Source organism: Haliaeetus leucocephalus, unplaced genomic scaffold (genome assembly GCF_000737465.1).
Source record: "Haliaeetus leucocephalus isolate CR32 unplaced genomic scaffold, Haliaeetus_leucocephalus-4.0 Scaffold149, whole genome shotgun sequence".
Taxonomy (NCBI): domain Eukaryota; kingdom Metazoa; phylum Chordata; class Aves; order Accipitriformes; family Accipitridae; genus Haliaeetus; species Haliaeetus leucocephalus.
The window spans coordinates 819,515-832,526 of record NW_010972585.1 but is presented as its reverse complement, the minus strand read 5'-3'; the positions used below and the strand labels follow the sequence as shown (position 1 = coordinate 832,526).

The 13,012-nt window shown below is 41.6% G+C and overlaps 1 protein-coding gene across 6 annotated transcripts; it reads right to left on the bottom strand.

Moving 5' to 3' along the window:
- Positions 1–1,318: 1,318 nt before the first annotated feature.
- Positions 1,319–11,847, bottom strand: GTF3C6 (general transcription factor IIIC, polypeptide 6, alpha 35kDa). Of its 6 annotated transcripts, none has more exons than XM_010561655.1 (8): positions 11,761–11,847; positions 10,427–10,507; positions 7,520–7,583; positions 6,895–6,939; positions 6,650–6,763; positions 3,415–3,557; positions 2,329–2,383; positions 1,319–1,651 (listed from the first exon to the last, which is right to left on the bottom strand). In XM_010561655.1, exons 1-8 carry the CDS (start codon positions 11,824–11,826, stop codon positions 1,533–1,535), a joined length of 687 nt encoding a protein of 228 aa, XP_010559957.1. In that variant the 5' UTR covers positions 11,827–11,847; the 3' UTR covers positions 1,319–1,532. The 6 variants fall into 6 exon arrangements, with proteins under 6 accessions (XP_010559957.1, XP_010559961.1, XP_010559960.1 ...); XM_010561659.1 differs by lacking the exon at positions 11,761–11,847 and adding an exon at positions 11,147–11,547; XM_010561658.1 differs by lacking the exon at positions 11,761–11,847 and adding an exon at positions 10,909–11,139.
- Between the last annotated feature and the right edge of the window lie 1,165 nt (positions 11,848–13,012).

Sequence of the window (13,012 nt, the reverse complement as noted above, 5' to 3'; positions counted from 1 at the left end):
CTACTGATATAGAGAACGAACTGCTAATTGCTTAATGATTGTCTCTCTGTAACTTTACATACCAAACACTGGTGTTTGTCAAGGATTAAGCCTGTCAGAGACTGGTACTTGGGAGTGATGAGCAAGAAGGAACCATGAACAATCACAAAACTTAATTAAATGTTCGATGAATTTACGATCTTGTTGAGAAGCACAAGTAGAGGTCTTGCTTGAATAGATAGGGCCGGAAAAGATAAGAACTCCTGCCTTTGTTCTCGTCCTTGTAGATAATTTAGCTTAAACTAGCCATATGGTTCTACACCACTAATGAAAACTTAGATAATAAGAGCACTAACAAGCACTGATGTATCAAAACATGTAAAGGACCATACTGCACAGAATCACCTGAGGAGGGTCAAATAGCGGACAAGTGAGGAAGACTATGGAAGACCACCAGAGGACTCCTGAAGACCACCAGAGACCTCCACTGCGCCTGCATAAAGGACATTTGCATATGTTAACAGTTTCCTGGGAAACTAATGAATATGTATAACATTTCTCGGAAATCTAGTGAATATGTATGTAGAACATGTACTTAACCTGCACAATTAGACCCGACGGTGTGCACGATAGGTGGAGCGATCCCCGTGCATCCAGTGCTGCCAATAAAGAATACCTACTTAATAGTTAATCAAACTATTGAGTCAATTTCTCTGAATCACTACCTACATCGAATTCGGAACATACCCATCTCCCAGCGTCCCCATAAGCCGAATACTTGACGTGCTGCGGCACACTGCTTCTCTAAGTTGGGTTTCTCCGAACCTTCCCCAAAGTTTTTTTTCAAAGAATCTCTTTTTAAGTGCTGAACATCCTATACATGGGTAACCATCATCACGTGCTTTACACCAGACATGGCAAGGAACGACAGGGATGGCCCAGCACCTAGGCACAGGGCTGTGAACAACCCATAATAACCAGGCAAGGATGATTACGGCAGTAATCCTATGTCCAGCTATCATACTTGCCCAATACCCTTTTTATGCCACCCCCCCCACCCACCAGTTTTGAACTGAACTTGAAATAACCAACTTGTTGGGCTTTTTTAGGTGAAATCAGTAAAGCTGAAGAATTTGCTATCAGCAGCAGACTCACAGCACGTGCTTTCTGGGAGAAAAAGACAGGTAAAGAGCGAGTATGGTTGCAAAAGTTAGGGCTAATAATAATAGAAACAAAAGTTTGAGCATTATAAATAACACTTAAAAACTAAAAAACATTATTATGAAGGTACTCATAGTTTATGATATACATAAATGTTAAAAAAACCCTGATTCCCAGATAAACTAGAACAAAAAAACCAGCTTCAGTATATTACTGAAAGAAAAGGCTGAAAAAGGTCAAAACCCAATTCTGCTAGAATACCGCTTGCACATAATAAAAAAAATTTACACATACACGGTGACAGATGTAGCAGTCGGTTAACAAAACCTGAGAGAGAGCTGCTACGTTCACACGCTGACAGAGGGTAAGCTCTCGGAAGCGTCTCTCTGTCCTCAGCAGCAGGAGCTATGACAGTGAGGACTGTCCATCAGCAGCCCACCCTGTCCGTCCGGCTCCCTCGCAGGAGGTTCAGCTGCCAGCAAGCGCAGCCCAGCACCGCAAACGCTCCCCACTGCAGACAAGAGCACATATTATACCCGTTCTTCATAGTCCCAAGACCGTTATTCCAGTCATAGTTATCCTCTGTCTATCAGCACCATACAAATCAAGTTTGAACAATGCTTTTAGACTTCCACGACTGCAGTTAAATCCAGAGGGAAGGCTGAGCCATCTCCCTGAAACCTGAAGTGCAGACACTACCACGCGAAAGATCCGCGCCCAGGCTGGAGGAGTACAGAACGTGTCCCCTCTTCTTCCTCCTCTTCCCCCATGATCCAAGTTGCTTCTACACAGAAAAACAGAACAGTGGGATTGATGGTTTGGAACTCTTGCACTGTTTTGATGGCTTATCTTTACTGATCCTATGCTGCGAACAACGCTGGGGGTGAACTTCTCCTCTGATCATTACTAATTAAAGTATTACATAATTATGCTGGGTTTAATTAGGCATCCCCACCCTCACAGCGTTGTTGCAGTTAAAACATTTTCCTCCTGACCTTTCTTTCTTCCTACCTTGCTCTGCCTCCCTCAAAATAGTTTAAGTTTAAAAAAAAATGCTGTGCTTTTAAAAACATTACCATGAATGCACCACATACTCAACTTTCACATGAAATATTGTGTGACAATAAAAATGATGTAGCAGTATGTAGTATCAACCCACAGGCTCGCCAGGGGCCACAAGACAGTCACATGGATCAGTCTGGGAACCACTGATGCATGGGTACAGGATCTTGAGCATAAAAACCTTCAGAACAATGACAGAGGAGAAGAGCAGAGCCAAGAAGTTAATGGGGAAGGAGGAAAAAAAAGAAAAAGAAAAAGAAAAAAAGAGGAAAACAGGAAGCAAAACGGGAAGAAAATTAAGATACTTCCTTTTGTGTAACACACATTATATTATATAGAAAATGGGGGAAGGAAGAGTGACAGATGCCTCATTAAGACCTAGATTTCAGTTGCTGACTAGTCCACGGGGGTTTTCAAGATTTGACTGGACAAAGCCCTGAGCAACTTGGCCTGAATTCAGTGTTGACCCTATCTTAAGTAGGAAACTGGACCAGAGACCTCCTGAAGTCCCTTCCCACATGAAGGATTTCTAAGATCCATCAAAGGGACAAAGGACACTAGAGAAAATCCAAACTAAGCAATTTGATGAGTAATCAAGCAAATAATAAAAGCCACACTTACTTGAATTTTTCTTTCAATAACTGCAGCACAAGAAGAGACACAGTATGGAGCTGAATATGACACACAAGGTAAAGCTATACTTGAAAAATTCAGGACTTTATTTTAAACAATTTTTTTTTCTTTTTACAAAATGTCCCAGACTGTACAATACATCAACATTTTTCCAAGGTAGGGATTTTTTTTATTATTATGTAACCATTTCCTCTTCTTCAGTTTTGAGGTAGAGATACACACATTTCCAAACAGCATTTTTAAAAAACACTTAAGCCCTCCCCACTATAATCCAAACATAAAAGCAATGCACAAGAACACTATGTCCATTTTTCCACTATTAATTGCTCAGATAAACTGGAAATCATGTCATGGCCTATAAAAGTTGGCATTTAAAAGTTGGCCCATTAAGTCCATGGATAAATTCTGAAAAGATCAGAGCTGACATCAGGGAGGCACATCATCTAAGGCCACACTTCCAGAAGGAGAATCCTCTGCCCCAGAAGCAGGGCTGTCAGGCAGAGGAATAGAGGCATCTATTTCCAAGCTGTGCTGCTTCTCCAGATCACAATTCATATCAGAATTTCCTCCACCACTCACCTCTCCCTCTGACTCCTCCGTCAATTTGTCTTGGGCCTGAGCTGACTCCTCAGAATCTTCTTTTTCACGCAGAAAGCTGCAAATCGTATTAGGCCTGCTGTAGGAAAAATCTCTGTCCTTGATCTGTAACCACTCCACTCCACCTGATGCAAAGAAGGAAAATTGGTATTAATGAAAAAAAGAAGTATCCTGGTTTTGGCTGGGAAAGAGTTAATTTTCTTCTTAGTAGCTGGTACAGTGTGTTTTGGATTTAGTGTGAAAACAATGTTGATAACACACTGATGTTTTAGTTGTTGCTAAGTAGCACCTATCCTAAGTTAAGGATTTTTCAGTTTCCCATGCTCTGGCAGCAAGCAGGTACACAAGAAGCTGGGAGGGAGCATGGCCAGGACCACTGACCTGAACTAGCCAGAGGGATATTCCATACCATAGAACGTCATGCTCCGTATATAAACTGGGGGGAGTTGGCCGGGAGGGGCGGATTGCTGCTCAGGCATCAGTCAGCGAGTGGTGAACAATTGCATTGTGCATAACTTGTCTTTTCTTGGGTTTTATATTTTAGTTTATTATATTCCTTTTCATTATAACTGTTATAATTTCATTTTTTATTATTGTTAGTATTACATTTTATTTTACTTTAGTTATTAAACTGTTCTTAACTCAACCCACAAGTTCTACTTCTCCCCCCCCGATTCTCCTCCCCATCCCACTGGGAGGGGGGAGGAATGAGTGAGCAGCTGCGTGGTGCCAAGCTGCTGGCTGGGCTTCAACCATGACAAGGAGTTAAGAATTAACAGCAGTTTCTTCTTAAAGTCCACTGTTATTAAGGCTGAGCCTGACCAATATTTAAGTAAAAGAATCACTTAAGATAGAAAGATGTCTTTCAAGAATTTGGACCAATGCTAATTTTTGTGGCAAGTCTCATGATGGGGCTTAAACCATTCATTTTCCTTTAAAAATAAGGCTACGAAGAACAGAAAGGCATTTGAAGGACCAGCTTAAAATGAAGAGAAACTTAACTGTTGATAAATTAACAACAGCATGCATAGGCTAAACCAACTTATCCAAGACATATAGCTACAGGTTTTTATCCAGATACTGAGGCATTGTGTATGGCTCACTGATGTCACCAGCTCAGTCTCTAAAGAGCAGTCACAAGGGAGATAAAATTATTAGGAAAGTAATGAAAAGCAGGAATGTCAAGATACAAAACTATGCTATGTCCATGTCATGAGTACTGTGTCCTGCTCAACCCATACTGTAAAAATAGAAAAGAGAAACAAGAACTGGTGAGCATAGTTAGTTCTACATGGGAAGAGACTTTAAAAAAAACAAACAAACAAAACCACCCCCAAACACCACCAAAAAAATGCAAAGAAAAAAGGACAGAGACTAGAATTCTACTTGAAGGAGACAGCTCAGAGGGGGTAGATGTCTATAAGACTGTACTGGGCAAACAAATAGGGATTGACTTGCCTCCTAATTCTACTAAGAAAATAAGCAACTTGCACTCATTGGAAGCACCAGATCATGCATTTGTAACAACCACAAAAGCAAACAAACAATCAAGAAAACCCACAGTAAAGCTGTACTTTTTCCATACAACAGAAATGTGATTTGAAAACTAACTGCCATAAAAAGTGGTAGAATTCGAAAGTATAGACAGGTTGAAAAAGCAAGTGAAGATGACAGAGCCTTTATGGACTAAAGACATAGTAGTCCAGATGAAAACTCTTCTCAGGATATTCATGAACTGCTAAACACTGGAAGGATAGCCAAAAAAAAAAGATTACTCATGTATATGTCCCCATCCTGCTACTTTCCACATACCCATTTACTACTGTCCATAGTCAGAAATACAATACAGGCCTAAAATACCTTTGGTCCAATCCAGTATGGTAGTTCCTGTTGTATGGAAGTGTCAGACTCCACCCTTATACTCTTAAAATAACTTCAATATAACTCAAAATGCTGAGAAAATATTTTACAAATGCAATAAAGAGAAAATGGTTGTTCACCTAGATCTTAGAACATCTGGCAATATGATAGGGAATGACATCAGAGATAGTGTAAGATTTTGTGTCATCACCTGAACTCAAGTATGTCAAGCTCTTACAACATAGATCAAACAGACTCCAAACAGAACTGGGATTCCCCACCCACTTAAGATTTTTAGGCAGTACACGTTGCCAATTCACAAAATGTTGTGGTTACTTTGTATGCACAACATTAAAATTCTGTCTGGGTACAGAAACAAAGTGTTTTTCAGCAGGTATCATTGTTACTGCTCCTCCAGAAAAAGATAGCAACATATTCTCTAGTCTATTGTACTTTTAAAATAAAAGCTTCTGTTTAATATTACCTACTTAATTATATGGAGAGAAGAAATAGTACATGCTGTCATAGGAATGCTGATGTTTGGTTAGTTTCTGGATAACATTTCGTGTTATACCTCCTATGAACAATGTCCAGCTGACTGCCCATGTTTCATGTAAAATGGCAACATAATCTTAAAATATGAAGCAGTAACACTGACTTCAATGAAAAAAGCAACTAAAAGCAACATGATACTGCTAATGAATACTACTATATAGGATACTCAGTATCTGACTATGTAAGATATCTGATTTCTGTTCAAAAAACCACCACTGAAATAAAGCAAACAGGAGCACTGAGTTCTGCCCACAGAATGAAAATCAAGATCAATAGTCTGCTAAGTGTGCCTTTGCAAGTAAGTTAAATCAATCTTTAGTTAACTGTAAATTCAGTAAGAACAATTCAGTTGTAGTACATACAACATGGAACTTCTTACTAAGGATATTAAAGATTTTCAACAATTACAGAGACTCAAACAGTCATTAGAAAAATTGATGAGAAAAAGAAAAAAAAAAAAAATCAATGAAGAACTACTAAACTGCACCTCTGATTTCACAACCAGTGCCAAAACTTTTAGATGACAAAAAAAACATACCAGGGAACATCAGCATATGTTTGCCCTGCTCTTCTGTAGGAAGCTCCTAGTAGCCACTTCTGGAAGCAACACTGATCAGAAGGAACCTCTCCCTCTCCCTCTCTTTTTTTTGTTTTGTTTTGTATTTAAATATACACATTTGTTGTCTACAGAAGAAAAGTTCCTCTAACTTCCTGCATGCTCTTGAATCAAAGTCTTAATCAAGGCTGACACTCCTAAGCATAATCCATCCATGTCCCTATGCATAAGAGCAGGGGCACTAACCAACATTCTCTTCTCCTTCCTTCTTTTCTGTCAAAAGTGTCCGTGTCATGTTCAACTTCTTCATTGTATGGCACTTGTATTTCAGCTGTACTTTCTGGTTGCCTTCTGCATCTACTATGAAAACAGGAGAAAAAACAACACCCCAGATGCAATCATTATAGTGAATTCCACCATCAACTGAAATAAGCTACATATTTTTAACCTCCCCAGCTACCACAACAAACAGGACATCAAATCACAATTACCATGCTCTGTGTTTTCTTCAAAAACCACACAGGTTCCCAAGGTATCTACGGAAAACAGAGTGAGAAAGTCTTAGAGACTAATTTCTATCAGCTGTAGGTACTGCACCCACTGGCACAGCTCTGGGAACGTTCCAACTTCCAGACCCTCGCAAAGGGCCAGCATTGGTAACCACACTGCCACATCAGGAACAAGACAGGAATATCATGGTCACTGAAAGTCACTACAAGGGAGGATTCCAGATCATTTTCTTCCAGACCGATGTTGTCACCATAAGGCAAATAGGAGAACTGCAGATTGCACAACATGTCAGTCCTGCTCATACAGGAGACAAGCAGCACTTAGTTTAAGGCATTTTATGTCCCACGTTTTTCCCTGCAGAAATACCAGCTGGGACACCCCAGAGTCAGCTTCCAGGCATACTTTCCAGTAAGTAACATGGATGCATGGCTAATTTAGCAGTGAACTCAGACTGGTGCTGCTCTATATGGTGTTATACGAATACCATCCAGAACTTCAGCACCTCATGGGACCATGTTCTCCATTTGCAGTGCAATTAACTGACATTAAGAAAGTTCTTTGGGTCACATGAAAAAGGAGAGATTGCATCCACATTATTTTTCCTACCTTCATATTCTCCTGCAAATACATATCTGTCCACTTGTAAAATGGGCCTCTCTGTCTCTATTCCCTACAAAAAGGGGGACAAAATTGTACAGATGTCAGGTCTCTTACAGGTAAATTTCTTGCTGTAAGACCAGAGAAGACAGATATAGCAGAATCCAGATTACATCAATTCCTTGAAAAGATAAATAGTTAAAAAAAACAACATAAGGTAATAACAGTAAAATAAGTGTTGCATAACATAGTAAATGTGAAATAAAAGGTTTCTTTTAGTATTAAAAAGGAATGGATTCCAGACTGTAAAGCTTTCTCAAACCATCAGCTTCATACGAAGAAAAGTACATCTTTAAAACAGTGGAAGTTGGTAAGAGAGTTCTGCAGAGGATATGATTTTACAGAAGCCAGCAGACTCCTGAAAGAATGGCAAGACATGCAATTAAATTAATATTTATTAGTTTTCAAGAAATGTAGTAAAAGTAGTTTTAGACATTACAATTAACCCTGAGGTCTTCTGCATTATTAAGCATCGGGGGTGGGGGGAGAAGGAGTTTTCTTTACATTTTTGTACGAGGCTTAGTTAAGCAGTCATAACAACTGTTACAAAGGGTTTAGCCAATCTTACTGTAGAATCAGTGTACTGTTAGTAAAAATAAAATGCAATGACAGTTTTTCAGTCTATCATCATACATGTTACTTTCAGTATATTAAATACAAAGAATATGCCAGATAATACCGTTCTACTAATCACAACAAAACCAACAATGCTGAACTGGTATAGAAAATGCTCTAGTATGTTAAAAAGGATCAAAGAAATTTAGATCAAACTGCAGCCAACAGTCTATTTAGGTAACAGTAAATAAATTTAAAGTGCTGTTATTTCCTCTAGGAAATCAATTTAACCTCTATTTTAAATTAACAAATAAAAATATATGTAATTGCATGAAAAAAGATATTATTTTCTAAGCTCCAATTAATACAAGTTCTATAAAGTGGAATAACTTTCAAAAGTCTTTTGAAAATACACAAGGTGAATAAGTCTGGCTTGAAGCATTACACCAGCACCGGAAGTGCAACTGCAGGGTCACAGAAGCTTCTGTGATTACTGTGTGTCTACATTGTGAAGGAGTTGGAAATTGTTGTTATCTAATTTTACTTTTTTAAAAAAGGAGTGGGAGAGTAAGGCAGCAGTTCTGTCAGCTCATTCCCTTCCTCTACAGCAGAGCTCTTCCAAATATACAGGCAAGGATCCCATTATTCTTAATATAAGATATACCTATAAATTGTGTTTTGATAAAAATTAATGCCTGAACAGAATACACTAATTAAGGCAAAATGTCTTTTAATAGTACATCATGAACATTATTCAGGACATGAGCATAAGCACATGCTAAAAGTTTTGAAGATGAAGCACTATGTGGTAAATTGCATAAAATACAGAATATCACACAGGTTAATAGGAATTTGTGCAATTTTCCTCCTGTACTTTTAAAAAACAGAAGTATCTAAGATCAGAAAAGTTTAAGCTCTGGGATTCTCCTTCTGTTGCATAACTTGAGAACAACAATAGCATTAACCTAATGTGTAGAACATATTTTTGGTTGGTTTTTTTTACCATAGGAAGTTAATAAAAAAACGAACATATCAGTACGAGGCAACAGCATTAAGGTTTTTAATATTCAAAACTTTATTTCTTTGGCTAATTTGCATTCCTTTTTGGACTATGCAAAAACAGAGACTGTCTTCCCCTTATATGACCAGAATCACAGAAAACTTGCTAAACAGACTAACCCAAAGCAGAATCTTTTATTGGAGTTTTAGGAACAGCTGTCCATTATGAGAAATCTCAAGGAATGCTTACTCTGCAGAGCAAGAACAAGTAGATTTGGATACGAGTAGGATACAGTATAGATACTTAAAGGTTTTTCTAGTAACATTACTAGAGAAAATCAAAGCACAAAATTTAAAAGAATCCCATTAATGTTATTGAAGAATATGTAGCCATTCAGCCACCAGTAATGAATCATCTGTGTAATACATGTCAAGCAACTTAGGTCGGATCCAGAAAGCAAATCTGCTTATAAAAGCATATCCATCCAGTGATGGATAATTTACAAGTTTTGGTTTTATTTCTACATCTGAGATTTTCAGAATTGACTTTACTACCTCACATATATTCTCATCAGTGGCATACTCCGAGATGTTCTCTTCCAACTCTTCAATCTATGATAAAGGCCTAGTTTCAGAAAGTATTTGCAAATCAATAGTACTTGTACTATCTATAGGGCTCTCAGAGTCCACATAAGTTTTGAAGGGCAAAAAAAATTTGTCCCATACAGAGAAAGTGATTAAACAACTCAAAAGGAAAAGGACAGGTAAGCCAGATTCTTACAACAACCTCACAGTGAAGCAAACATCCAAAACTGTTTACCAAATGCTTAATACCCAGTTATCCTTCACATTCACAACACTTGGACTTGCCAGGCAGTATCTGCAAAAAAACCCATTGCAAATACAGTGCAATTCAGAAAGACTTTGGCTTTACCCGTCAGCTGTATTTAAGGTACTTGAAGAAGTACACTTAAGAATATATTTTTTTAAGCATGTAAAATACATAATTTAAAAAAAATGAACTTAGAGCTTGAAATCAGAGGGGATAATGGTCGTAGCTTATAAATACTTCTGAAAATATTTCCTTATATTTACATAATACTATGTTCAAAGACCATATGCCATTTCTGAAATAGAGATAGCCCACAACATGCAGCCAAATACAGCCAAGACAGCACATATAATTCTCTATCAATGATTTGATCTAAATGTTTTTCACTTCAAGGAATTTAGAAACAGCCTCAGTCCCTTGTTCACATGTGTACTGACTTACCCCTTTCCTATTGTGCTGTAATCACTCACCAAAATCTTGCATTTGTTTTCACATTTTTCTAAGAAGTCTGAATCAATAATTCCTGATAGTTCCACCATGACCAGTTGCTCCTACAAGATAAGTTTATAATGTACACCTGTAATTGATATACCTGAACTTGGGGGGGGGGGAGCACCCCCCAAAAACCCAACAACCAACCCAAAACAAAAAGAACAGCATATAAAGACCCAGACCTTCAGAATAAACAGACCCCAGATCTGACTTATTCTGCATTTTATCTAGAGAGAAGGGCAGACATATTGCAATCAACACCCAGGGGAATGCAGTGACCCACTACTCCATGAGACACCTGTTTCACACCTGATTTTCCTGGGCTTTTCTTCCTAGCTAGGAAGGGAGCTCTTTTTTCACCCTTGAAAAAATGAGGATGGATATAAATGATTTATGAATCGTAACAATATGACCGGTTACATATTCCAAAATACATTTTTTCCAAAGATTTAGTACCTACCTAAATAAGACACCACAGCAAAAGGTTAAGTTAAACAACATGTTGCTTGAAATGGTTAGTTTTAACTCTTTATAACATATTGCTTTGAAATCAATTCCTGTTTGCGATTCCTTACAATTTTGGGTGAGGAAAGTGCAAAAACAAAACAAAAAAATAGCCACCTTGAAAAAAATCCTCTATTCAAGGAAAGTAAGTTTTCAAGGATCACCATCTACTAAGCATCCATGAATAAATATACACAATAATAGAAAAGCAATAGTTTGTATTTTCAGGTGTCATGGGGGTAGGAAGCAACTGAAACTGGAGGAGCGCTTTCCGACAACGCCGTTTTCCAGAAAACCTGAAGCAGAAGAGCCAAAACGATCCAGCTTTCGGGACACGACCGCTGCGGGGAGCAGAGAAGCCCGACGGGCCCAAGGAAAAGCGCTCGCCCTCTGCCCGACCCCACCGCCAGCCCGGGTAATGGCAGCCCCCGCGCCCGGCTCTCCTCAGGCGTCCCGCCTGCCCCGCCGGCCGTCCCCCAAGCAGCGGCACGGCGGCGGACCGCAGGCACCGGCTCCAGGGAAGCGGGGAAGGCCTTGCCGAGGTACGGCGAGAGGAGAAAAGCCACCCCCTGCCTCAGTGGGGCCCCGGAGCAGGTGCTCGGCCCCGGTAGCCCACAGGAGGGCGGGCGCAGGGCCCCTCACCGCCACCCGGCAGGCAGCCCGTCCCGGCCGGCTCAGCGGCGGGGGACGGAGAAGGGGCCGGGCCGGGTCCACAGGACGGACACGCCCCGAGGGGGGCCGGCCCACGTCCCTTCCTCTAAGAAGGGGAACGCCCGGGGAGCGCGTCCCGATGCCGGCAGGCACTAACCTCCACCTCGTCTTCCTCTGCTTCATCTTTCCTCTCGCCCTCCTCCGCGCTCTCTGCCGCCGCCATGTCACCAGTGAACACCCCGCTCCCCCCCCCGCCGCCTTCACCTCAGCGCGCACCACGTGGCCCCGGCGCCGCCATCTTAGAGGGCGACCGGCCCCTCCGCCCCTCCCTGCGGCGGCGGCGGCGGTGGCTGGAAACGGCGCCAACGGTGGCCCCTCCCAAACGCCCGCGAGCTGCCGCTCGCGCCCAGCCGCCCCCCAGCAGGAGGCGGGCGTGAGGCGCGCGCCGCAGCGACCGTTAAGCGGTGGGACGTGAGGAGCGGGGGGAGTACGGCGGTGCAGGGGTGCGCGGCGGCCCTGGGGAAGAGGGTGAAGCTTGGCTAGGGAGGAGCCAGAGGTCGGGGGTAAGATGCGGGGCTGTGGGAGCGGGAGGAAGGACGGGCGGCGTCAAGGGCGGGAGAGGAGGAGTGGCAGCCCGGGGGGGGGAAGAGGGCTCCCCGGGGTTAGGCTGAGGCGGGGCGGCCGCATCAGGGAGCGGCTTCCAGAGCCTGAGCGACTTCGTGTTCCTGCCCCTGCCCGCCCGTTGCGAGCCGTACCTCGCTGCCCTCCTGCCGGCGCCGCGTCGGCTGGACCCGAGCTTTCCGCCAACTATGAGGTTTTCCACAGACCCAGCGCTTTGCCGGAGTGGAGTCACAGCCCCGTTGCTCAGCCCTCGTTTCCCAAGTTGAACAAGGCGCATCATCCCTCCTAGGCAGAGTCCTGGTTTCCCTCTTCATCCTAGTAGCCCTGTCTCTGCACCTGTGCCGCTCATCTCCCTCCTTGTGGGCTAGCCTTATATGCACCATCGCAGATTAAATCTTGCCAGACCCTTCTTCACTGGAAGAAAGGGAAATGTTTTGCTTTGTGTATGGTTAAATTGTATTTGCTATATTCACGTCCTTTGCCTGATGCTTTCTGGTTATCTTGTAAGGTTCGAATACGCTCCTGTCTGATTTCCCTCTGACAAGGATTTCTGAGATAACGTGTTAATTTATTTCTTTATAAGTGCAGGATGTTGCACTCCATAATCCTCACTTTCATACTGTTTTTTGTAATGTAGTTCTCCCTTGTTTTCCTTCTGTATGCTATGTTTCTTATTTTGTACCAGAAGTGTCTTCCTACTCGTTGTGTCAAAAATGTTAAATAAAAACTGATCCCAAGGGATTTCACTGTAGATTTTCTTCCACCGTCTACTTAACCTTCGTAAGATA